At 44.9% G+C, this 27306-nt stretch overlaps 1 protein-coding gene across 1 annotated transcript; it reads left to right on the top strand.

The window, feature by feature from the left end:
- Nucleotides 1–1041: 1041 nt before the first annotated feature.
- Nucleotides 1042–25461, top strand: LOC145359125 (kelch-like protein 10). The gene is made up of 4 exons (XM_080213524.1): nt 1042–1476; nt 3842–4459; nt 19646–19795; nt 25084–25461. Exons 1-4 carry the CDS (start codon nt 1057–1059, stop codon nt 25459–25461), a joined length of 1566 nt encoding a protein of 521 aa, XP_080069650.1. The 5' UTR covers nt 1042–1056.
- Nucleotides 25462–27306: the final 1845 nt, after the last annotated feature.

Raw genomic sequence — 27306 nt, 5'->3', positions numbered from 1 at the left:
CCAGCCATCACTCCATGCTTGATTTTGTCATTTTAATCTTTGTGTTCACCCCTCCATGGCCTTGCTCCTCCTTATCTCTGTAATTTCTTCCAACCCTACAACCTTCTGAGAACTCTGCACTCCTATTTCTGGTCTTTCTTACACCCCCTGGTTCCTTGAACCCAGTAATAAAAAAAAAGTCCAGATGCTGCAAATCTGAAATAGAAACAAATGCTGGAAATATTCAGCAGGTCAGGCAGTGTCTGTGGAGAGAAATTAAAAATAGAGGTGGAAGTTTATGGCCTCACTCATCCCAAAACCATAAAAGCTCACCCAAGGTCAATGGGCCTTCCCATGCTCCGCTCCAATTCCTGTGGTGGGTAAAATTCCAGCCTCTGTTTCAGGTCTGTGACCTTTCACCCAGATACAGTCTGGCTTGCTGAGCATTTCCAACATTTTCTGATTTTGTTTCTCCATCCTACCATTGGTGGCCATGTCTTCAGCTCTCTGGGTCCTAAGTTTTGGAATTGTCTCTCAAAAGCAATCTTTGTTCCTTCGCAACCGTCCTTAAATCCTACCTTCACGATCATTCTATTGGTCACCTCTCTTAACATTTGGATGTCGCTCGGTGTCAAATTAATAATGTTCTTGTGAACGACCCTGGGATGTTTTACTAAATGTGAAATGTTGGTGTGGTTCTGCAGTCCAGCTGGTACTGAGTGAACCATACAGCAGCAAGAAAGCGGGTGAAGAAAGGATGTCTGCAAGTTGGAGAAGCACCACAGCCAAATCATTCCTGGGCAGGGACCACATTGGAGATTTAGCGTGGATTTAAATAATCTTGCATGAATTAGTTCTCATCTTTGTCTTTCTTATTGTAAGCAGGCTTGTACCAAAGTATCCACAAATGGATTAGTATGAAGCAGCTGCAACATGAGAAAGATGGAATGGTTGGGTACAATTGTACTTTTACTTATCCTAAGATTTCTGCATCTTTCACTCTGCAGGGCCCTATTTACTAGTGGCTGGAACAGCATAGAGAAGAAGGTATACAACATCCCAGGGGTATCCCCTGACATGATGAAGCTCATTATAGAATATGCATATACTCGGACCGTACCAGTCACTGTGGAGAATGTCGAAAGACTCCTGGCTGCTGCAGATCAGTTTAACGTTCTGGGCATTGTCAGAGCTTGTTGTGAATTCCTTGAATCCCAGTTGTGCCTGGAAAACTGCATTGGGATATGCAAATTTGCAGACTACTACTTCTGCCCAGAGCTCCGACACAAAGCCTACATGTATATCCTGCACCATTTTGAGGAGATAGTGAAGGTGAGTGAGGAGTTCCTAGAACTGTCAGCCTTTGAGCTCAGAGACATCATTGAGAAGGATGAGTTGAATGTGAAACAAGAAGATGTAGTGTTTGATGCCATTCTCAAGTGGATTGCCCAAGACCCAGACATCAGGAAAAAGTGCATTGTCATACTGCTGCCTAAGGTACATGAGGAGCTAAATGTATCTTCATTTGTGTCAATTAAATATTTTTGTTGTAAAAGAGAGATTGGCTGGAGCCATGGATTAACATATTGTCCTTTCATCTCACACCTGAGATTGAGTCCTATAAAAACTAGGAAATTGCTTTTCTGTTTTGCTGGCTTTGTCAGTTCTACAATGTGGCTATCTCAATTCAATTGCTAGTTAGCAATAGGCCACAGCTTAAAGCTGCCATTAACTTGGTAATAACTGGGAACAACATTTGATTGAAATACATCAGTAATGTATAATTCAAATATAACATTTAGCTTCAAGATTTGGTGATTTTTTAAAAAAAATCAAAGGTTTTCTACACTCAGCAGAGAGGGTTGAGGGGATCTTTGTCTCAGTGACACATAATTGTCTTCTTTGTGAGGAAGGACCCAGTTCTGATAGGATGAGGAATTCACTAGCTGGAGCAACCAATCTTGGGTTCTGAACATTGGAGCGGGAACCAATTAACCATTTACTTCATTTTTGTGACTCTTTTAGTTTCTTTCTTTAATCTCTGCGGATTGATGATAAATGGGTGGAAGAATCCTTTCTTAAAATATACTTTATTTGCAAAATGTTGCAAAAGTAACATGACAATTCAAATTTACATAAGAACATAAGAACATAAGAAATAGGAGCAGGAGTAGGCCATCTGGCCCTTCGAGCCTGCCCCGCCATTCAATAAGATCATGGCTGATCTGTCGTGGCTGATCTGTCGTGGCTCAGTTCCACTTTCCCGCCCTCTCCCCATAACCCTTAATCCCCTCTCTTATCAAAAACCCATCAACCCGCTTCTTAAAAATATTTAGCGAGGCAGCCTCCACCACTTCAACGGGCAGAGAATTCCAGAGATTCACCACCCTTTGAGTGAAGAAGTTCCTTATATATTTGACCTTATATAAAGTGCAAATACATTTATTTATTTCAGTACAACAGTGTGTGTGTGTGCACTGTAAGATTACTCAGTACACTTACTATTAGAGGTTATATTTACATTTTATCTTTACATTTCATGTGAAATATTCTCTGGTAAATGGGGGTTTTGCATTGGTTTCCAGTGTGTCCGTGTATTATGGAGGGCAGACCTTAGAAGGTGGCCTTGCCCCACTGATTGGTCACACGCAGCCTCATCACCTCATCCTAAACTGGAAGTGTGCCAGTCTAATAACCATATGATAACAAGATATCCCTGGATAATCAGATAACCAGGTCTGTCTGGTATATTTGGTTAGGTTGTCCACCAGCTCACACTCACATGAATACAGACAGCAGCTGCAAGCTTCCATCTCCTGCAGGAAGGGGGTCACTTACCCAGTTACCATAACCTTCCCCCACCACCCCCCCCCCCCCCCCTCATCCATTTCTTTTACTGCTTTCCTCATCTTCACTCCCAAAGGTGCTGACTCCCACTGGGCTATGGCACATCACCCATATGGTCATTCCTGGTGGCTGAACCTGGATGGGGGAGCACTGGAGGAGGCTAATGAGTCACTTTGTAAATTAGAACCAAGTTATCCTCCTGAGCTGGGCTTTCCCATAGGGGGCAGTGAGCAGCTGGGTTTACCCCCCCCCCTCTTCTGTAGCTCAGGGGGGCAGTGAGCAGGCTGGGATTACCCCCTCTCTATAACTCGGGGGGGCAGTGAGCAGGCTGGGTTTACCCCCTCTCTATAACTCGGGGGGGCAGTGAGCAGGCTGGGATTACCCCCTCTCTGTAACTCAGGGGGGCAGTGAGCAGGCTGGGATTACCCCTTTCTGTAGCTCGGGTGGGGGGAAGGGGCAGTGAGCAGGCTGGGATTACCTTCCCCTCTGTAGCTCGGGAGGGAGGGGCAATGAGCAGGCTGGGATTACCCGCTCTGTAGCTTGGGGGGGGGGGGCAGTGAGCAGGCTGGGTTTACCCCCTCTCTGTAGCTCATTGGGGGCAGTGAGCAGGCTGGGTTTACCCCCTCTCTGTAACTCAGGGGGGCAGTGAGCAGGCTGGGTTTACCCCCTCTCTGTAACTCAGGGGGGCAGTGAGCAGGCTGGGATTACCCCCTCTCTGTAGCTGGTGGGGGGTGGGGGGGGGGATGTGGTGGGGGGGGGGGGGGGGGGTGGTTGGGCAGCGAGGATAAATTGTGAGAATTGAGAACAGATTCCACCCAATTGGGAAGGACGCGGTGATGTGTCAGTTTGATGGGTTCTCATGTCACAGATCTCCAGACTGGACAATGATAGAAACCCTGCATTGTTGTAGCGCCTGTGGTGATGGCAGGCAGTGTCCCAAAGCAGGGTGGGGGTGGGGGTGGGGGGGGGGAATTGTGTTCTTTGAGTTGATGTTAATGAGTTTTTCTCCCCCCAGGTGAGGCTGGCTTTAATGAACGCCGAATATTTTATGAACAATGTTAAGAATAATGACTATGTGAAGGATAATGATGATTGTAAACCCATCATTATTAACGCACTGAAGGCCATGTATGACCTCAACATGAACGGACCTTCCAACTCGGATTTCCGTAACCCGCTGACCAGACCTCGGCTTCCCTATTCCATCCTGTTCGCTATCGGGGGCTGGAGTGGGGGAAGCCCCACTAACGCTATCGAGGCTTACGATGCCCGAGCAGACCGCTGGGTGAATGTGACCTGTGAAGAGGAGAGTCCCCGGGCTTACCATGGAGCTGCCTATTTGAATGGGTTTGTTTACATCATCGGCGGCTTCGACAGTGTCGATTATTTTAACAGCGTCAAGCGCTTTGACCCGGTGAAGAGGAGTTGGCAACAAGTGGCCCCCATGCACTCCCGCCGCTGCTATGTCAGTGTCACTGTCCTCGACACCTTCATCTACGCCATGGGCGGATTCGATGGTTATGTCCGTCTCAACACCGCCGAGAGATACGAACCCGAAACTAACCAGTGGACGTTGATTGCGCCAATGCACGAACAACGCAGCGACGCCAGCGCCACAACCCTGCACGGAAAGGTAATGGGGGGGATTCACTCTGCAGGGCTCTTAGAAAGGACAACAGCCTCTTTGTAATGGCAATTCCAACACCCCCCCCAACACCATGGCTCATTCCCAACCTCCCACACTCATTCCCAATCCCCAACACCATGGCCCATTCCCAATCTCCCAGCACCCAGACCCACTCCCAATCACCCACACTCATTCCCAACCTCCCAGACTCATTCCCAACCTCCCAGTCTCATTCCCAATCTCCCAGTCTCATTTCCAATCCCCAGCATCATGGCTCATTCCCAACCTCTCATCACACAGACTCATTCCCATTCCCAGTCCCCAACACCATGGCTCATTCCCAACCTCCCAATCTCATTCCCAATCTCCCAGCACCCAGGCCCACTCCCAACTACTCACACTCATTCCCAACCTCCCAGACTCATTCCCAATCTCCCAGCACTCAGGTTTATTCCTAACCTCCCAGCACCCAGACCCATTCCCAATCCCCAGCACCCAGACCCCTTCCCAATCCCCAACCTCCCAGACTCATTCCCATCCTCCCAGTCCCCAGACTCATTCCCAATCTCCCAGACTCATTCCCAATCTCCCAACACCCAGACCCATTCCCAACCTCCCAGACTCATTCCCAATCTCCCAGCACCTGGATTCATTCTCAACCTCCCAATACCCAAACTCATTCCCAAACTCCCAGTACCTGCCTCATTCCCAATTCCCCAGCACCCGGACCCATTCCCAATTCCCCAGAACTAAACTCATCCCCCATTTTCCAGCACCCAAATTCATAGAAACATGGAAATATAAAGCGGAGGAGGCCATTCAGCCCTTCCTGCCTGCTCCATTTTGATCATGGCTGATCATCGAATTCAGTATCCTGATCCCGCCCATCCTCCCATGTCCCTTTAGCCCCAAGAGCTATATCTAATTTTATTCTTGGAATCAGACAACATTTTGGCCTCAACTCCATTCTGCGGGAGTGAATTCCACACATTCGCCATCCTCCTGGTGAAGAAATTTCTCCTCAGCTCAGTTTTAAAAGGTTTACCCCTTATCTTCAAACTGTGACCCCCTCGTTCTGTTGGGAGGTTCAATCAGAATTTCCCAGCACCCAGACTCATTCCCAACCTCCCAGCACCTGGGCTCATTCCCCATTTCCCTGCGCCCGGGCACATTCCCAACCTCCCAGCGCCCGGGCTCACTCCCCGTTTCCCTGCGCCCGGGCTCACTCCCCGTTTCCCTGCGCCCGGGCTCACTCCCCGTTTCCCAGCGCCCGGGCTCACTCCCCGTTTCCCAGCGCCCGGGCTCACTCCCCGTTTCCCAACGCCCGGGCTCACAATGACCCTCGTATCTTATGGTTAGGAAGCTGCTGATTGGTTCATCCTTGGCGAGAGCTGGAGGAGTTTCATTTCAAACACTAACCAATCATTGCTGGGATAAAGCTTGGCTCGAGAGTTTCTGCATTCACACAGGAGTCCGGGTGGGAATTATCTACAATTTACAATCTGGAGAATCTCTGCATTTCAATTCTCAATCTGGACTCTGTGTGTTGTATACAATGTCCCCCACCCCCCCACGCCACGCAGTGGCCCAAACATGTGGTAAGAAGTCACACAACACCAGGTTAAAGTCCAACAGGTTTATTTGGTAGCAAAAGCCACTAGCTTTTGGATCGCTCGCTGCTCCTTCGTCAGGTGAGTGGGATTTCTGTTCACAAACAGGGCATATAAAGACACAAACTCAATTTACAAAATAATGGTTGGAATGCGAGTCTTTACAGGTAATCAAGTCTTAAAGGTACAGACAATGTGAGCGGAGAGAGGGTTAAGCACAGCTTAAAGAGATGTGTATTATCTCCAGACAGGACAGTTAGTGAGATTTTGCAAGCCCAGGCACATTGTGGGGGTTATAGATAGTGTGACATGAACCCAAGATCCTGGTTGAGGCTGTCCTCATGTGTGCAGAACTTGGCTATCAGTCTCTGCTTAGCAGCTCTGCATTGTTGTGTGTCATGAAGGTTGCCTTGGAGAACGCTTACACGAAGATCAGAGGCTATGGGTGTTGCTGAAGTGTTCCCCAACAGGTACAGCCTGGTAACTTGCCTAGGTTTGCAAAATCTCACTAACTGTCCTGTCTGCAGACAATACCCATCTCTTTAACATGTACTTAACCCTCTCTCCACTCACATTGTCTGTACCTTTAAAACTTGATTACCTGTAAAGACTCACATTCCAACCATTATTTTGTAAATTGAGTTTGTGTCTTTATATGCCCTGTTTGTGAACTGAAACCCCACTCACCTGATGAAGGGGCAGCGCTCCGAAAGCTAGTGGCTTTTGCTACCAAATAAACCTGTTGGACTTTAACCTGGTATTGAGAGACTTCTTACTGTGTTTTCCCCAGTCCAACGCCGGCATCTCCACATCATGGCCAAACATGTGGCTCAGAGCTCTCCATAACGGACACTTGGGTAAAATTTCACCTCGAATGGCAGTGCAAAGCAGGTGATGGTGGATTCATAGAATCCCTACAGTGCAGGAGGCAGCCATTTGATCCATCAAGCCTGCACTGGTTCTTACCCAGGCTTACCACATAACATAAGAACATAAGAAATAGGAGCAGGAGTAGGCCATCAAGCCCTTCGAGCCTGCCCCGCCATTCAATAAGATCATGGCTGATCTGTCGTGGCTCAGTTCCACATTCCTGCCCTCTCCCCATAACCCTTAATGCCCTCTCTTATCAAAAACCCCTCAACCCGCGTCATAAAAATATTTAGCGAGGCAGCCTCCACCACTTCAACGGGCAGAGAATTCCAGAGATTCACCACCCTTTGAGTGAAGAAGTTCTTCCTCAACTCTGTTCTAAACCGCCCCCCCTTTATCTTGAGTCTGTGCCCCCTAGTCCTACTGTTCTTTCTGAGCGGGAAGAGTCTCTCCACCTCTATCCTATCCATCCCATTCATCATCTTATATGTCTCAATGAAATCTCCCCTCATTCTTCTAAACTCTAACGAGTACAAGCCTAGTTTATTCAGCCTCTCCTTGTAGCTCAACCCCCTCAACTCCGGCATCAGCCTAGTAAACCTCCTCTGCACTCCCTCCAAGGCCAAAATATCCTTGCGTAAGTACAGCGCCCAAAACTGCACACAGTACTCCAGCTGCAGCCTCACCAATGCCCTACACAGCCGCAGCAAGACCTCCCTACTTTTATATTCAATCCCCCTCGCGATGAAGGCCAGCATCCCATTCGCCTTCCTGACCACCTGCTGCACCTGCAAGCTGGGTTTTTGCGACTCATGCACAAGGACCCCGAGGTCCCTCTGCACCGTTGCCTGCTGCAGTTTTTCGCCATGTAAGTAATAATCCTTCCTACCATTATTCCTACCAAAGTGGACCACCTCACACTTGCCAACATTAAATTCCATTTGCCAGTTCCTGGCCCATTCGCCCAGCCTATCTAGATCCTTCTGTAGACTCTCTACACCCTCCGCGCAATTTGCCGTTCCACTAATCTTGGTGTCATCAACAAATTTCGACACCATACACTCGGTTCCCTCCTCCAGATCATCTGTATAAATGGTAAATAGCTGAGGCCCCAGCACGCCTAACCTAGGCATCTTGGGACACTAAGATTTAGCATTGTCAATCTACTTAACCTGCACATCTTTGGACTATGGCAGGAAATCCATGCAGTCACAGGAAGAATGTGCAAACTCCACACAGACAGTCCCAAGGCTGGAACTGAACCCAGGTCCCAGGCACTGTGAAGCAGCAGTGCTGACCACTGTCCCACCACCATGCTGCCCATTACACGCAGCATCTGATATTTAACTCCATTGACCGTGTAATGAGCGGCCGATCTGATATCACCCTTTTTGCATCAATGGCCAATACCCTGAGTGTCTGGGTTCACAGATGTCCACCTGGGTGAGGTATTGGGGATTGGGTAGCTGGAAGCTTGGGTCGTACCCCTGTATGAACCCTAGAATAAAGAACCTCATATGGAAAAGCAATACCTCTAAAGTCACAGAGCTCCTCCTCTGCCAGTTCGAGAATTAAAGGGAGGGTCAGAAATGCTGGGGTTAAGCTTTGATTTCATCAGTGATACAGTGATACAATCTTTTTGTGCCCAAGTTGAGGAAAACATTAGTGTTGGGAAATGGACACTCAGCAGCTTGTGATTCAGCATGGTAGTTCCCACTGCTCTTCATTGTCACAAGATCCTCAATGTGTGTCTATATCCACGTCCAGTGAAATTGATTTGAGGTGTCTGAAACTCATTTCACATCAACCATGGGGTCACAAACTCAGCAATCTTCAGCCCTTTGTCCAGACTGGTTTTGAATCCAGGCCCCAGAGGTTGATGATCAGTATTTAGCCTTACCCCCTGTAGCATAATGCTACAGACTCTGATCCTCTGTATAGTATTGATGGAAATCACAGTGATACTTCCACAAAGTGTCATATTGTCTGACAAATTCTCTGAGCCTTTCATTGGAACTCACTCTGCAAACATCCAGGATTATTCAGTGATCCAATCAACATGATGCAATGATTCAGAAAATCTTGCCAACAATTGTAACCTTTCCCCACTCTCTGAATCCATGTCAGTCTAACTCCACGCCGAAATTGTGACCTCTCACGTTCCCACATACTCCAGGGAATTTATGACGCGGTCAAAGTGTTTTCAGTGTTTTGTGAATGTGATTTTTAGGAAGATTCTTGATTGGGCCGATTATTGTTTGAAGTCAAACATTTATCAGCAACATGGAAGGAAAATAGCACAGATGCTGGAAATGTGATAAACTGAAACAATACTGAAATTCTCAGATAGTTAGATGGCAACAGTGGAGAGAATAAATACAGTCAATGTTTCAGATAGATGACCTTTGAAGAGAACATTGGTTGTGAAAGACTGTGCTGAGGTTTGGAGCTTGTTTCAAATGTTAGGATAGGTCAGGAAATTGGGGTGAAAAAATGAATTTAATGTTGGAAACACTCAGCAAGTCAGGCAGCAGATACAGGGAGAGAAATCAAGCTAATGCTTCAGACCAACGGTGTTTTATCAGTAAGGGAAGAATGGGATGGTTGAAATGATTCTCTGCAAATGATCAGCAATGTTGCCAGAATCTCCCAATCGGTAGCTTGTACCTGAGCAATGGTCAGAGTCGATTACCCACTCACTGCTCCCTTACTCTTCACACATTTTAAAGTAAAAGTAAAGTTTATTTATAAGTCACAAGTAAGGCTTAACATTAACACTGCAATGAACTTACTGTGAAATTCTCCTAATCGCTACACTACGGCACCTGTTCGGGTCAGTGCACCCTAACCATCACGTCTTTCAGACAATGGGAGGAAACCGGAGCACCCAGAGGAAACCCATGCTGACACAGGGAGAATGTTCAAACTCCACAAAGACAAGTGACCCAAGCTGGGAATTGAACCCAGGTCCCCGGCATTGTGAGGCAGCGGTGCTAACCACTGTGCTACCATGTCGCAAAACACGAACAATCAAATGTCCAAAGTGCCCTTTAAATTCTGAACCTTTTCTCCAATAACCACCTCCAAAGATAACTAGGAACATTCAAGCTGAGATATTGTTATCTTTGAACGAAACTATTCACTTTAGTGTAAATTAGTCCTTCATCTCCATTCCACCTCCTCCTGGAATTGACTTCGGTACGAAGAATAATCAGTACCTACAGGGAAGCAGAATAAATGTAGAAAAATAGTAACAGGACTCTGGAAATGAGTCATCAAAAAGCTAGTTCCAGAAATGCAACCAAAATAAAGCTTTGAGTCCTCATTCAGAACCCGCAGAAGGAACAGTTTTTAACCACTTTGCAAATTGTTAACAATAGTTACAACTTCCTCCAGTGGTAAGTACAACAGCTGGTGTGACTCTTGTTTCAACACCTTTTGCTGTTGCTGCCAAGACTTAGTGAAGTTTCACTAATGCCATGCATCCTACTTGTACAGAGACAATTTAATCTCTTCCCCTTGACATTCAATGGCATTACCATCACTGAATTCCCCATTGTCAACATCCTCGGGGTTACCATTAACCAGAAACTCAACCAGATTCGCCACATAAATACAATGGCTACAAGAGCAGGTCAGATACTAGGAATACTGTGGCAAGTAATTCACCTCTTGACTCCCCAGAGCCTGTCCACCATTTACAAGGCATAACTCATGAGTATAATGGAATACTCCCCACTTGCCTGGATGGGTGCAGCTCCAACAACACTCAAGAAGCTTGACACCATCCAGGATAAAGCAGTCCACTTGATTGGTGCCACATCTACAAACATTCATTCCCTCCATCACCAACACTCAGTAGGAACAGTGTGTACTGTCTACAAGATACACTGCAGCAATTCACCGAAGATGCCTAGAGAGCATCTTCCAAACCCATGACCACTTCCATCTAGAAAGACAAGGCAACAGATACTTGGAGACACCACAACCTGTAAATTCCCCTCCAAGAAGGTATTTTGACAGACAGGATCTACAGGTGTTTAGAGGTACAAGGACTGATTAAGGGTAGTCAGCATAGCTTTGTGAGTAGAAAATCATGTCTCATAAATTTGATTGACTTTTTTTAAGGGGTAACCGTGAAAGTAGATGAGGGCAGTGCAATTGATGTTGTCTACACGGATTTAGCAAGGCCTTACACATTGAAGGTTGTTGCATAAGGTTAAATCTCATGTACTCCAGGGTAAGGTAACTAAATGGATATAAAATTGGCATGATGACAGAAGCCAGAGGGTGGTTGTTGAGAGTTGTTTTTCAAACTGGAGGCCTGTGACCAGCGGTGTGCCTCAGGGATCAGTGCTGGGTCCACTATTATTTGTAATTTATATTAATGATTTGGATAAGAATATAGGTGGCATGGTTAGTAAGTTTGCAGATGACTCCAAGATTGGTGGCATAGTGAACAGTGAAAAGGTTATCTCCGATTGCAACGATCAATTGGGCCAGTGGGATGACAAATGGCAGATAGAGTTTAATTTAGATAAATGCAAGGTGATGTATTTTGGTAGAATGAACCAGGGCAGAACTTAATCAGTTAATGGTAGGCCGTTGGGAGGAGTTACAGAACAAAGACATCTAGGGGTACAGGTTCATAGCTCCTTGAAAGTGGAGTCACAGGTGGACAGAGTGGTGAAGAAGGCATTCAACATGCTTGGTTTCATTGGTCAGAACACTGAATACAGAAGTTGGAACGTCTTGTTGAAGTTGTACAAGACATTGGTAAGGCCACACTTGGAATACTGTGTACAGTTCTGGTCACCCTATTATAGAAAGGATATTATTAAACTAGAAAGAGTGCAGAAAAGATTTATAGGGACTTGATGGTTTTAAGTTGGTCCGCCTTGTTGTCCAACGAGGGGCATACACGCGATGGGTCGTACTAGGGCTGCTCTTGGATGTTCGAGAATAGCCTAGTGCTTCATATCGTTAGTGTGTGCTTAAACTGGACCAGATGCTGGGCAACACGACAGCTCAGTGACTATCACTGTTTGCTGTGCAGACACATGGATTTGGGCCAGTGTCTACGGGAGTTTGTGCATTCTCCCCGTGCTTGCGTGGGTTTTCTCCGGGTGCTCTGGTTTCCTCCTGCAGTCATGATGTGGGTATGCCGGCGTTGGACTGGCGTAAACACAGTAAAAAGTCTGACAACAGACTTGGTGATTCACCTGACGAAGGGGCTAACCCGAAAGCTTGCGAGTATATTATCAAATAAATAGGTTGGACTAAAACCTGGTGTTGTCAGACTTTTTACTGTGTTTCCTCCTGCAGCCCAAAGATGTGCTATTAGGCTGATTGGAGGTAATAAACATAAGAACATAAGAAACAGGAGCAGGAGTAGGCCATCTGGCCCTAAATTAGTTTCCCTCAATGTGGATGGCCATAAGCATAGATAAGGGTCATGGCTGGAGGGGGGACTGGTAATTTTAAAATGGCAGCGCAGGCTCGTTGGGCTGAAGGGCCTGTTTCCTGGGCTGCTTTTGTTCTTTGTTATAAAGAGAGGCTGGATAGGCTGGGACTTTTTCCTCTGGAGCATAGAAGGCTCAGGAGTGATCTTAAAGAGGTCTATAAAATAATGAGGGGCACAGATCAGCTAGATAGTCACTATCTTTTCCCAAAGGTAGGGGAGTCCAAACTAGAGGGCATAGGTTTAAGATGAGAGGGGAGAGATACAAAAGTGTCCAGAGGGGTAATTTTTTCATGCAGAGGGTGGTGAGTGTCTGGAATGAGCTGCCAGAGGTAGTAGTAGAGGTGGGTAGAATTTTGTCTTTTAAAAAGCATTTAGACAGTTACATGGGTACGATGGGTATAGTGGGATATGGGCCAAATGTGGGCAATTGGGACTAGCTTCGGGGTTTTAAAAAAAAGCACGGACAATTTTGGAGAAATGGCCTGTTTCCATGCTGTAAACCTCTGTGACTCTTAAGTCACTCACTGTCCTGACTTGGAAAGATATCACCGTTCCTTCATAGTCGGTGGGTCAAAATCCTGGAATTCCCTCCGTAACGGCATTGTGGGTCAGCCCACAGCACATGGATTGCAGCAATTCAAGAAGGCAGCTCACCACCGCATTCTCATGGGCAACTAGGGATGGGCAATAAATGCTGGCCAGCCAGCAATGCCCATGTCCCACAAATGAGAAAAAAAAAACAAACTAGCAGCTTAGCGCTTCCCCTGGTATATGATCCAAACTGGAATCAGGCATTTCTGTTTTGTTGGACAGCTCACACTGGCCAATGTAGCTCTTGGTGAATTCAATAAGACAAATATACAAATTCAGTTTCTCTGCAACAGATACACTGAGGTTTCATACGCCTAGGCAGTGGGGTCAAAGAGCGTGACAATCCCTCGGACTGCATCATGCAATAGATCACCTGTTTCTGTAACAACTACTTCTCGTCATCTCTGTCAGGGAAGAGAAACACCAGAATGATAGAGAGTGGGATAACTTGATCTTGGGTTGGACATAGCTCGGCACAACTTTGAGGGCCGAAGGGCCTGCACTGTTCTATGTTGTAAATCTTGGCCCAGAAACTCCTCTGGCTGATGGAGGGTGTCTTTTTCAGTACCTTCTATCTCCACACCTTCTAGACTGTCTGTGAACAGAATTGAGAGAGCAGCAATCTCCTGCTGTGATTGAGTGGATAGTGTTTCTGTAACCAGGACTGTTTCACTGCCTAATGAATAAACCTGCTGCTGAATCAATGACTGTCAGTTCCTCAAACAGATTTGAAACTCACTCTTAAAAACTATTTTGCTGACCCATGCTGAGACCCTGTCAAGCTTCTGTATAAAACTAAAGCCTGAATTTCACACTGTTCCACCAGCGGTGGGGGGATTGTGTAATTGAAGGAACAGCTTTCCCTCTGAATCTCTGCCTGCCCCAACCTTACAGCAATTTTACTCTGGCCACTGAATTATTGGATACTTAAGGGCCATTTCCTGCCCAATCTCAATGTTTAGATCAGTAGGAGGATTTACCTGGTGTGGGGAAACCCAGCAATGAAAAGGGAGGTGGGCAGTGGGGAGGTGGGCAGTGGGGAGGTGGGCAGTAGGGAGGGGGGAGGTGGGCAGTAGGGAGGGGGGAGGTGGGCAGCACCTCCTTCAGAAGTCCCCTTCCAACTTTGGGTGCCCCCTTCCCACTTCTGGTGAACTTCTCCCTGCCTCCTCTGACACCCTGATTGACTTCTTTGTCCCAAAAGCAGGTCTTCCCCACCTTCTCCACCCTGGGAGCCTTTGTCCAGTTCAGGGACTTGGGCTCCATTATCTTCATGGACTTCCTCTTGCTGCAGGGATCAGAGAGCTGCTAGCCAATCAGATTCATGGCAACTGTCTAAGGTGAGACTTCCTCTGGAGGGAGGTGGTGGAGGTCCCGCCTTTACCCAACTGACACCCATTGGAGAATAAATCAACTACAGGGCACTTAGACTTCCTGCCAACTCTTCAGATGGTACAAGGGAAAGCTTCCTATCTGAAACATTCAGGCCCAGTCTAAACATGCTGAATGAGAAATGGTCTGATTCTGTAAAATATAGAGCTTCAATCTTTTATTTTTGCCATGATGAAGGTGCTGTTGAACTTGGAGTAACCCCAGCTATTTGCTAACTGATACAGATCATTAATGAAAGAATTGATGGACCGCCTTAACATTTGTGTTCTTTGATTATATTTTTTTCTTTCAGTAACAAATTGATTTTGGAGCTGAAGTATTTCTCAGACCTCCATTACTCTCATATGATGCTGAGTCTTCTCAATGCCTTTCCATGCATTATCAGTTATGGGTCCCACTGCATTTAAAGGTGTACAGACCTGGTGTTTCTGGGGTTTTCTCTGTCACCCTGACACTGTTAAGACCTTTTGAACTGTCTCTTCCAGATCTCCCATTGGCTGTCTTTGCTGTGGACCTTTGATGTGTTTGAAATGTTAGGAGAACAGTTGATGATAAACACCAGGGTATCTCAAATCTCAGACAGGAAGCTTGAAGAATTTGCTCTCAATTGTATTTTTGCAATTTGATATAATGCAAGGAAAGATGTGAAAAGCAGAGAAGGCTGTGGGTCCCAGTTGTCTTTGTGATGATTTAAATAAAATAAATGCTCGTTAAACAATGAAAAACCACAAGAAAGTCAAGTAAAAATACGCTTAACTAACTCCATGGCTATACACAGCATCGCTAAATTTACCCACTTGAAAGATCTCTTTATTTCCCTAACTTGAGAGCTAAAACAACATCAAACAACATCCTACAGAATTTTACAAAGTACATGCAAAATCCAGTAATAGTTACCACACTGGGCAGTTGTATCTTTTGGGGTTGATTCTGACAGAGGACAAATGGTTGTTCAAAAAGGCTTTTCTACAATCTGCTGGGAGTTCAAACAGCTTTTCCTGCTGTCGGCTCAGTTCCCAAACAAATAAGTTCCATCTGTTGAAATTGCTCCTGATAGGTCATTGTCCCATTTCACCTTCCTTGATCTGAACTAACCCTTCTGAAGTCACTCTAGTTACCTTCATTTCAAGAGTCCACCCTTGAGAATGCTCCAGCAAACTAGCCAAAATGTTTCTCCCACTACACAGTTTTCATTCTAAATAGTTCTTTTAAAAAGAAGTGTCACCAGCAGAACACATCCCCAGTCACTGACTGGATTTCTTGGTTTTTCATATTATTCCGATTTCCAGGGCTGTTCATTGGTTTAGTGACATTGTGTGCCTCTCACTGATCCCTCACTGCGGTATGTTTTGGATTTGACCTTTGTTACTGTGAAGTTGAGTTTCTTTCTTTGCCAGTTGTCACTCATAGGTCATCAATCTGTGGCTACAATTTGCTAAACTGTGGCTTCCAGCGTGTTACCATGTTTGATGATTTTCAATGTTGTTACCAAATAACAGTGAGGTTTTGCCAATACCATGCTTTCTAGTCTAAACAAACCTTGGTGAAGATTTGCTTCCTTTGGACAGACATGAGATATTGGGTATAATTTAACTGCAAACCTTTTATTGAGAACTAGATACAAAGAGCTCAGAGTAAGCACCTGGTATTCAGGATAGTGCTTCTGCTGTGCCCAGCTCTCTTGGAATCTCTTAGTCATCTGACTACTGATGTTAGTTACATCATTAATATTCTCATAGTCTCATTAACATATTTGTTAACCCATTGCTCTACAATACTCATAAGAGTCATAAAGCATAGAAACAGGCCCTTCAGCCCACCATGTTTATGCCAACCATCAAATACCAACCTATATTAATCCCAATTACTAACACTTGGTCCATAGCCTGTGATGCCTTGGCGATTTAAGTGCTTGTCCAAATGCTTCTCAAATGTTGCAAGAGAACTTGCCTCCACCACCCACTCAGGCAGCACAAACCATTTTTCCACCACCCCTGAGTGAAAAATGTTTTCCTCAGATTCCCCTTACTCTTCACCTTAAACCTCTGCTCTCTGCTGTTAGACACCTCTGACATGGAGGAAAGATTCTTACAACCCAGCCTATCTGTGCCTCTCATAATATTACATATCTCTACCAGATTCCCCCTCTGCTCCAGGGAAAACAAACCCAGCCCATCCAGTCTCTCCTCATAGCTGAAACTTTCCATCCCAGGCAACATCCTGATAAATCACCTCTGAACCATATTTGGTCACCAGAAACTCAACTCTGTGGTTTAGTAGCAGTAAGGATAATATTCTGGTTTTACAAATAGTTTCAGGGAAAAGGAGAGAGGAATTAGCCAAGATTCCTGTTGCTACAATACGTGTACCTGTGTGTGACTGTTGTGTGACTATCAGATTAGACTTTGTTGTGATGTCAGCTGCTTTGATACTTTCTGGATTCACACCGGAAGGATTTGGGTAAGTTTCTGAGTGCTGGGCTTTCTTATAGATTCAAGATTTGTGTTGAAAAGAATGGAAAGAAATGCAGGATGTACAGAAGAGAACAAATTAAATTATTAATAGTTCTGAAGAAGAGTCATATTGGACTCGGAACGTTAACTCTGTTTTTCTCTCCACAGATGCTGCCAGACCTGCTGAGCTTTTCCAGCATTTTCTGTTTTCATTTCTGATTTCCAGCATTTGCAGTGTTTTGCTTTTGCTAAATTATTAAAGCTGATTTGAGTTTTTACCTTAGTTTTCAAATATGTTCTCAAATAAATAACCTGAAATACTTATAAATATCTTCAAAGTTAGATTGAAGTTACAGTGACTGCAGAATCCTGGAATGATACAGCAGAGGAAATAGCGACCAGCCCATCATGTCTGTGCTAGCTTCCAATTAGCCCCACTCTTCTGCTCTTACCCCAGAACCCTGCAAGTAATACAACATCACAGTGAAGCCAGAGGTGTAGAGGAATAGAGCATGTCACTGCTCCACAAAGCCAAGAGGAGTTCCGAATCTGTGACTGTGCCCACACCAGCAAACTCTGAGCCTGATTCCACTTAGCACTCTGAGACTGAGTAGGTCTATTACTCAATTCTGTGGAATTCAAATACAAAAACAGAAAATGCTGGAAAAACTCAGTCTGTATGAGTCCCCCACATAAGCTAAAGCTCTGAAGAAGTGTTAACTCTGCTTCTCTCTCCACAGATCTGAGTTTATCCAGCAATTTCTGTTTTTATTTCAGATTCCAGTGTTCACAATATTTTCCTTTTATCTTTGGAATTCAGATATTGATATGCTAATTATGTTTGGTTCCAAGTTATTTAAGGCAGATTTTGAAAATATAATGATATTAATGACCCTCTATTGCAATCTAGTGTCAGAGGAACAGCAGCAAACTTATTTCTAGTAATATATGAATGATAAAGATTTTTCTATAACTTGATCTGAAATATCTGTTGGTTTAAATGTATTCAATCTTATTCATAGCATCATGGTTAGTGAACGAGCCCAGGGAGGGGTGAGTGGGGGTAGGGAATGGATGGAGCTGATATACAGTAGGGGATGGGTGTTGGAGATAGGTGGGGGTAGGTGGTGAAGGATGAGTGGGGGGGTTGGATGGGAGGGGTTGGGTGAGTGGGGTGGAGAAGGTAGGGGGATTTTGATTGGCTTCCCCCTTTTTCTAAATCCAACAAGAGTGATTGCAAATCAGGAAAGGAACCCCTGCTGACTTTTCCTTCTGAGCCCCTAGAAATACAAATTCATTGTAAGAGATTGAACCACTGCCCCAGACTGAGATCAGTAAACTTAGCAGCGACTGTGGGTCATATCTGGGACCATTCTGACTGGCAAGGTTCACTACTGCAGCAGGTGACACATTTACACATTAAGCTTGAGTTATAAGGAGAGGTTGGATAGAAATTTTTCCCTGGCACGTAGGAGGCTGAGGGGTGATCTTTTACAGGTCTACAAAATAATGAGGGGCATAGATCAGCTAGATAGTCAATATCTTTTCCCAAAGGTAGGGGAGTCTAAAGCTAGAGGGCATAGATTTAAGGCGAGAGGGGAGAGATACAGAAGTATCCAGAGGGGCAATTTTTTCACACAAAGGGTGGTGTGTGTCTGGAACAAGTTGCCAGAGGTAGTAATAGAGGTGGGTACAATTTTGCCTTTTAAAAAGTGTTTAGACACTTAGATGGGTACAGAGGGATATGGGCCAAATGTAGGCAATTGGGACGAGCTTAGTGGTTAAAAAAGCGTAGACAAGTTGGGTTGAGGGGCCAGTTTCCATGCTGTAAACCTCCATGTCTCTAAGACATTGGGTCTATTAACTGGAGCGCTTTGAATTCTTTTCATGGTATCAACTGTCCAATGGACTCAGGCAGTCTCAATACTTCAAAGTCTTAAGGAGCGGAGGTAACCATGGTTTCATCCATTGATAAGTTCACAGTACTCTATCTCCCATCATCTTTCCGGACCTCCAGTTTCACAGATGCACGTGTCTGTAAACAGGTAAATTCCTGCAGCTACATTCAGCTTTTAGTTTGACAGGATTGACGTAACAATGCTGCTGAGAGCAACACTTAAGAAAGATTGGGATAAGAAAATATGAATCAACTTGTCAGGTACAAACTCTACAAATCCCCAGATCAGGGTTTCTGCACCGGTGATGGACCCTCTCTCATGCTCTTTTGCATCGACATTCTGTGGACTCTGTTTCCATTGAGGAAAACATGTATCGGCACTCCCTGATCCCCAGAGAGAATTGAACAGAACACCTGAATGTTCACCCAACTTCACAACCCCACTGTTGTTGCTTGGCTTGCAGAGATCTAGTCTAGACACAACCATCCACATAGGAATTAGCCCAGAAGCGGAGGGTGGGAATACTTGGGTCTATAGCAAAATAGTTTTGCTTATCCCTGTTTAAATTTAGCCATGCATGTTTTAAATAATTCAAGTATGAATTTTGATAATTGACCCTTTATACTTGGGTCCTGTTGAAACATCTGCTCTCTCTTATATTTGACTCTGTCTCTGGTTTCCCTCCCCTGCTTTTTAAATGAATACTTACCCACAATCATTGATTCCCTCATTATTCTAAAAAAATTGCCCTTAATCTTCAGTTTTCAATAATAAAGTCTCATTCAAAGTGTGGCACACCAAGGATCAATCTAGCTTCACCATCTCCTGTTTAAGTAATGCCTGGTGTGCCACATCTTACACTCTAACACATTCCTTCCCGCTCACGGCCTCTAGCTGTGCTTTCCTCTTCACCTCAGGTCTACATATGCGGAGGATTCAATGGTAATGAATGCTTGTTCACAGCCGAGTTCTACACTCCCGAAACCAACCAGTGGACAACCATAGCGCCCATGAGAAGCAGGCGCAGTGGTGTTGGAGTTATAGCTTATGGTGAATGTGTATACGCAGTAAGTGATACCAGCTTGTAATTATACCACACTTTTAACATGGCTAAATCTTCCAAGGAGTTTTTCAACTTGGGGTTAATAGAAAGGGGAAGATTAGACTGAACAAGAAGATTTTAAGGAGACTTCTGATGTGGGAGATTTAAAAAAAATACTCCATTCTTAGGTTACAAAAGCCAATGTGCAGAGTGGATGGGGCTAACCAGAATCCATCTCCTTGCTCCAAAAGACAATTCAAATTAAATTCAATCCATGGTCCCAACAAGAGAGACAAACAAAGTGCAAACTGATATGAAAAGGCATTGCATCCCATCTTGGGCTAGACCTTAATCCAAAGGCTAAGAAACTTGGCAAGGAGAGAGTGAGTCCCAGATATTGGGTGGCAGGGAAACTGGGCACTGCTGCCAGCGATGGAGAAGAATGCACTTGACACCAATATAGGCTTGTCCACTGGCCTGGGGGGAGTTGCAGAGGTTGAGAAAGTGAGACCAGGGCCTGAGGAGGGTGGGGATTTTGAAATGGGTTTTGAAGAACTGGGTAAAGCCAGAGAGATATGAATTCCCACCAAACATTTTGAGGTCAGATGTCAGTCCAGGACCCCATCACTCCAGCTCAGCCTTCACAATGGATAAATCCACATTCTTTGGGTTCCAAATTCAGCCTCCCTCCTGCCAAATTTGCACCATCTGGCCAGACCTCGCTATGTGGCTGCAGCATGGGTCAGTCAGCACAGAGAGAGGACAGGAGGCTGTCTGCCCACAGAGAGAGGGGACAGTCTGCACTGAGAGAGATAGGGGTCAGTCTGCCCAGAGAGAGGGTCAGTCTGCACTGAGGGAGATAGGGGTCAGTCTGTACAGAGAGAGGGGACAATCTGCACACAGAGAGGGTCAATCTGCATACAGAGAGGAGACAGTCTGCACGGAGAGAGGACAGGAGACCATCTGCCCAGTGAGAGGGGACAGTCTGCACTGAGAGAGATAGGGGTCAGTCTGCCCAAAAGAGAGGGGACTGTCTGCACACAGAGAGGGTCAGTCTGCACTGAGAGAATAAAATGAATGCAGAATGAAGAGGTGAGCAGCAGCATTTTACATGATGCAGAATGAATATCACATTTTCCTTATTTATGTTAATATGAAGGTTGCTGGGATTATTTGCTACTTTCTCCCATTATCCAAGAGACTGGTTTATTCTTTTTCCAATCCAAGTTTCATTAAGGGCTACATTCTTTGGTGAATAAACAATCAGCAACAAGAGGCTCAAACTGACACTTTCCATGGTGTCTCGTAAATTTGTAGATTTTAATATTCTTCCCTGTGCCTCGCATCCAATCAAATGGAAAAAAAATGAAACAATCCTGGTAGCATTGGAAGTGCTTGTTGGCCTTTATAGCGAGGAGGATAGAATATAAAAGCAGGGAGGTCTTGCTGTAACTGCACAGGGTACTGGTGAGGCTGTAACTGGAGTACTGTGTGCAGTTTTGGTCCCCTTATTTGTGTAAGGATATATTGGCCTTGGAAGGAGTACAGAGAAGGTTCACCAGGCTGATACCAGAGATGAGGGGGGTGGTTAGCTTATGAGGAGAGATTAAATAGACTGGGCCTGTACTCTTTGGAGTTTAGAAGGCTGAGGGGGGATCTTATGTAGAACACTACAGCACAAACAGGCCCTTCAGCCCACAAGTTGTGCCGATCACATCTATACCTACCAAGCCATAGAACTATCTGTAACTCCGAATCCCATTAGATCCCATCTACTCATCCAGAAGTCTTTTAAAAGACCCCAGCAAGTTCGCCTCTACCACCACCGACGGCAGCCGATTCCGCTCACTCACCACCCTCTGAGTGAAAAACTTTCCCCTGACATCTCCTCTGTACTTGCTTCCCAGCACCTTAAACCTGTGTCCTCTCGTAGCGACCATTCCAGCCCTGGGAAATAGTCTCCAGGAATCCACCCTATCTATTCCTCTCAACATTTTATAAACCTCTATCAGGTCGCCTCTCAACCTTTGTCTCTCCAGGGAGAAGAGACCTAGCTCCCTCAATCTATCTTCATAAGGCATGCCTCCCAATCCAGGCAACATCCTTGTAAATCTCCTCTGCACCCTCTCAATAGCTTCCACATCCTTCCTGTAGTGAGGTGACCAGAACTGGGCACAGTACTCCAAGTGGGGTCTGACAAGAGTCTTATAAAGTTGCAGCATTACCTCCCAACTCCAAACTCAATCCCTCAATTAATGAAGGCCAGTACACCATACGCTTTCTTGACCACATCCTCCACCTGTGAGGCCGATTTAAGAGTCCTATGGACCCGGACCCCAAGATCCTTCTGCTCTTCAACACAGCTAAGAGTCCTACCCTTGATATTGTACTCCTTCATCCCTTTGATCCGGCCAAAATGGACCACTACACATTTATCCACGTTGAAGTCTGTCATTATAGAGAATAACAAGATAATGAAGGGGCTAGATAGGGTAGAGGTAGAGAGATTCTTTCCACTTAGAAAGGAAAACAGAACTAGAGGTCACAGCCTCAAAATAAGGGGGGGGGGGGGGGTTGCAGTTTAGAACGGAGTTGAGGAGAAACTTCTTCACTCAAAGGGTGGTGAATCTCTGGAATTCTCTGCCCATTGAAGTGGTGGAGGCTACCTTGTTGAATATATTTAAGTCACAGGTAGATAGATTTCTGATAGACAAGGGAATTAAGGGTTATGGGGAGAAAGCGGGAAAGTGGAACTGATCCACTTCAGATCAGCCATGATCTTATTGAATGGCGGGGTAGGCTCAAAGGGATAGATGGCCTACTCCTGCTCCTATTTCTTATGTTCTTATGAGTGATCACTATCTAACAACTTACTTTGACACATCACTTCTGATGTTAGAAACATCCCAAAATACTTCATAGACTGGGCTAGAGGACTTGCTGTAATTAACAAGGAGAGATGTTGAAAGGCAGATTTGAGGAACCTGTGAATGGCAGGGAGAGTGATTTCAAGGAGGAAGAGTTTCAAGTTTAGGAAGGATTTAGAAAACTCTTTAGGAAGAGTTTTAATTCAATAAATTCAGATGATTTGCTCTATCCCACCTTGACCCCTTTATTTTCATTTTATTTAATTTTTAACAATTTTCTACCTTTTGTTTTCTGTCTTTATTTTTCTTCCCTTCTTTCCCCTATTTTCTTCCCCCTTTTTCTCAATTTTACCTCTCCCAACCATCCCCCCCTATCTTCATCTGTCACAGTTTACCTTCTGATTTCAGCTTCTCTGCCGTTCAGCCATTCACACCTTCTATTCTCTCTACGGACAGCCATTAGCAACCTTTCCCCTTGTTTTTGTGATAATTTTTCACCTTTCATTCCCTCACCCTATGGTATAAATATTTCCCACTTTCTATGCCTTTTAACTTTGACAAAGGGCCATCTGGACTTGAAACATCAGCTCTTTTTCTCTCCTTATGGATACTGCCAGACCTGAGATTTTCCAGCATTTTCTCTTTTGGATTCAGATTGCAGCATCCACAATAATTTGCTTTTATATTAGGAAGAGTTGAGGAATGAGGTTGCCGGGATTAAGGAGACTGAAAGCGGAAAGTGGGCGTTGGGGTGGACACACATGTGGCCAGAAGGACCTTCCTGACTCCAAGATGAGACTGTGGTGATTTAACAGTGGGGGCTGTTTGAAGTTGAGTTGTGTGAGCCAACATGATATAATCCATTAAATACACTCCCTTGTCCCAGCGGTAGACTCACCTTCAGAACGGGTGGGGAGGGGGAGGGGCTGTTGAATGAGAGGGAGATACTTATTCCAGGAGGCACGCAGTGAGGTGTCATTAATCAGTCTAGAATTCTACAGTCTGCCAAGAAACAGCCCTGCAGGAATCGATGCAAAACAGTTTCTATATATCCCTCAGACATTTATTCTAACCCTAAATACAATGGTTCCCATTAGAAGTATTGTTAACTGGTGGATACTGACTAAGAACCAATTGAACAAGTTCATGTATTTTAATTGATCTTAACCCCACCCAGCCAGCTGGGACATCACTGAAGCCTTGGAATGATAGCACACTCTGATTGTGACTGCATCACTCCTGACTAACTCCAGCTGCAACTAACCTTCCCATTACTTTCCTCTGCCCCTGCATCTCCTTTCTTTCCCCTTGAGTAAATGGGTAACCTGCTACCTCTGTTATGAGTTCAAGCCCCAGTCCAGGCATCTGAGCATCGAGTTCATTACTGACTGGACGATGCCTTTCCAAGAGAGATTCCCCATCTGTTCCCTGAGCTGACATGGAAGATCCCATGGCTCTATTCTGAAGAGCAGAGGTATTCTCCTCAGCATCCTAGATAACATTTACCCTTCAAACAACACTGTTAAAGCAGAGAATCTGGTCATTGTAGTTGTGGGATCTTGCTGTGTGTAAATTGGCTGTCAAGTTTCCAGTATTCATAGAAATCATAGAAACCCTACAGTACTGAAAGAGGCCATTCAGCCCATCAAGTCTGCACCGACCACAATCCCACCCAGGCCCTATCCCCATATCATTACATATTTACCCATTAACCCATGCATCTCAGGACACTGAGGGCAATTTTAGCATGGCCAATCAACTTAACCCACACATCTTTGGACTGTGGGAGGAAACTGGAGCACCCAGAGGAAACCCATGCAGACACAAGGAGAACGTGCAAACTCCACACAGACAGTGCCCAAACTGGGAATCGAACCCAGGTCCCTGGAGCTGTGAAGCAGCAGTGCTAACCACTGTGCTACCGTGCTGCCCATATTATAACAGTGACTGCACCTAAAGTGCTGATTTGTCTGTAAAATGTTCTGGGCCATGCTGAGATTGTAAAAAAAAAAGAGAAAGGCAAAGTCTTGCATTGATTTTGGTAGTTATTCAGTGTACCTGCAGCAGGAACTGGGGAGCACGGCTAAAAAGGGAAATCGATGAGAGAGTATTTTTTAGACTTTTCCCATCTCCTCATAGTTTTGAAAGCTGCAGCTTATCATCTCAAAATCTTTCTTCCAATGAGAAATATTTCTTTAAAAAACATTTTTCTCGTGAGTTTGATTCCCAGTTTCCAGCATTATCTTAGTTTCGTCCTTTCTCAGGGACAAGAATTCTCTTTAGCTGCCCAGTGCAGACTGGTTAATCACCTTGCTCACTGTTAAACTATCCAGGCTGGAGAGTTGGGCTGGAAGAGTGCTAGTTACAATCCATATATTCCGAGAGGAAATGCAGCACTTTCTCTGTGGTGAACATTTAGCTTCTGCTCCCTCTTTTTGAACGGCAGGTTGGAGGCTTCGATGGGGCGAACCGTCTGCGGAGTGCCGAGGCTTACAGCCCTCTCACCAACACCTGGCGCACCTTGCCCACTATGTTCAACCCGCGGAGCAATTTTGGAATTGAGGTGGTGGACGATCTCCTCTTTGTCGTGGGTGGCTTCAACGGCTTCACCACAACGTTCAACGTGGAGTGCTACGATGAGAAGACGGATGAGTGGTATGACGCCCACGACATGAGTATTTACCGCAGTGCCCTAAGTTGCTGTGTGGTGCCTGGACTGCCCAATGTGAGGGAGTATGCCGCTCCCAGAGACAGCTTGCTGGGGTTACTGTCCCGTGAGGAACAGATCAAATACTCTGCCTCCACCAGTCTCTTAGCGGTATGATCTCGGCACTGACAACCCGATTACTCTTTTGCTGTTACCAATAAAATATTTTCCTGAAGAATCAACAGTGTAATAACCATAAAGAAAACTTATTTTTAAATAAAATTTTAAGCACAGTGTGAAGATTGGTCTGCATATGTTAATTGGTCACTGCAATGAAGAATCCTAAAGGATCTGTGTGGTACGATGGGAAGAACATCAGCAACAAAGGCACCTTTATTCTGGGGTAAGTAACAGCCAGCACATTGCCCTTAATGCTGCATCGACACAGGAAGAGTACATGTATCGCCTGGCAATTTCTACTCAGGGATAAAGGATAAGAGAGTGACTTCCCTCATGGCAAAGGTCTGACCTAAGAGAAGACTGAAAGCTGCGCTGATGGAGGGTCATCCGGACTCGAAATGTTGGCTCTATTCTCTCTCCACAAAGGCTGTCAGATTTGCTGAGATTTTCCAGCATTATTGGGTTTTGTGACTGGAGGTACTTAGACCCTTCCACTGAGAAGTGTGACAGATGTGATCTCATGTGAGATTGAGAAGATGGATAAAGGAATTAATTGAATAATGCATTAAAGTAGATTGCAGCAGGGTAGAACAGAGGGTTAAATGTCAAAATTAATAAAATGTATAATTAAGGATAAATGTGGAATCTTCATAAAAAGTGCTCAATAGCTGCAACAGCATCTGATGAAAATAATTCAGCATTTCTGTAATTGTGCTCAGAGTGTAGGGATACAAGAATGCATGGATGGAAGTAAATGAAGAGGACAAACCAGGTCGTCACAGGAACACCAGCAAAACGAATGCTCCTTAGTGGACTAAGTAAACCACATTGCAACTTGCAGGAATACTGTGCCAAAGAGCTGCATTTAGAGCAAGAGCAACAAAATTTATTTTTATATCCAATTCAATGCAATCAAAATCCAATTCAAAATCTCATCAAGTGAGACATTCCAGATCCAAGCTTATAAGACTGGCTGGTCACTTCCTGTCTTGGGCTTGATCTACATGATCCAAGCTGATTGGAGCAGGCATTGCACTTTCTCCAAGGATTGATCTTTTTTGCATCTTATCCAAAAGGTCGAGATGCCGCTTTTAAAACTTGCTTCAAATGAAGTCTCAGTGTAACCTTACAACTTCAACCAAATTCAGGATGCCAAAACTACACTTGGTCTTAGCCAAAAGGCCAAGAAGCAACAAGAAATTGCAGTAACATTCAATAACCAAGAGAGGATGTCAGACTGGGGAAGCCATAAGGATGGCAGGTATGGGGAAGGCAGATATCATTTTGAGACAGTTGGCTGATGAGCTGTGAGGTAGTTTGAAAGGAAACTTTACCTGAGATGTGATAAACCTTGCCATTTAAGCAGAGAGTAAATATGAAGCTAATCACTCTGACATGAATAGTAGAAAAACAGAATATTATTTAAATGGAACGGGATCGCAGAATGTGCTATTACAGAGGTCTCTAGTATCCTTGTACCTGAATCACTAAAGGTTGGCATGCAAGTAATTAGGAAGGCAAATGGAATGTTGGCCATGGGACATCTTACTACAACTGTACATGACAGAGCTAGGACTGCACCTGGAGTGGTGAACAGTTTTGGTCTCTTTACATAAGGAGGGATATTACTTACATGGAAGCAATTCAGAGAAGGTTCAGTTGGCTGATTCCTGCAATGAAAGCGCTGTCTAATGAAAAAAAATGAGCAGGCTGGGTCTATAATCACTGGAGGTTAGAGGTGATTTTATTGAAACATGTAAGATTTTAAGGTTGACAGGGTAGCTTCTGGATCTTACCTCCAGTGGAGGAATCCATTATTGGGGGTAACAGTTTAAAGGAGTC

This window comes from Carcharhinus amblyrhynchos, chromosome 27 (assembly GCF_965287045.1).
Source record: "Carcharhinus amblyrhynchos chromosome 27, sCarAmb.v2.hapA, whole genome shotgun sequence".
Classification (NCBI taxonomy): domain Eukaryota; kingdom Metazoa; phylum Chordata; class Chondrichthyes; order Carcharhiniformes; family Carcharhinidae; genus Carcharhinus; species Carcharhinus amblyrhynchos.
The sequence above is the reverse complement of the archived record's forward strand: the minus strand, read 5'-3'. Positions and strand labels throughout refer to the sequence as shown.

Excerpts from the sequence above, each read along its gene's own strand:
- LOC145359125 (XM_080213524.1), top strand. The coding sequence starts at position 1,057 with ATGATGAAGCTCATTATAGAATATGCATATACTCGGACCGTACCAGTC. Across the intron at positions 1,477-3,841 it reads TTGTCATACTGCTGCCTAAG|GTGAGGCTGGCTTTAATGAA; the intron begins GTACATGAGGAG and ends TTCTCCCCCCAG. Across the intron at positions 19,796-25,083 it reads ATGGTGAATGTGTATACGCA|GTTGGAGGCTTCGATGGGGC; the intron begins GTAAGTGATACC and ends TTTGAACGGCAG.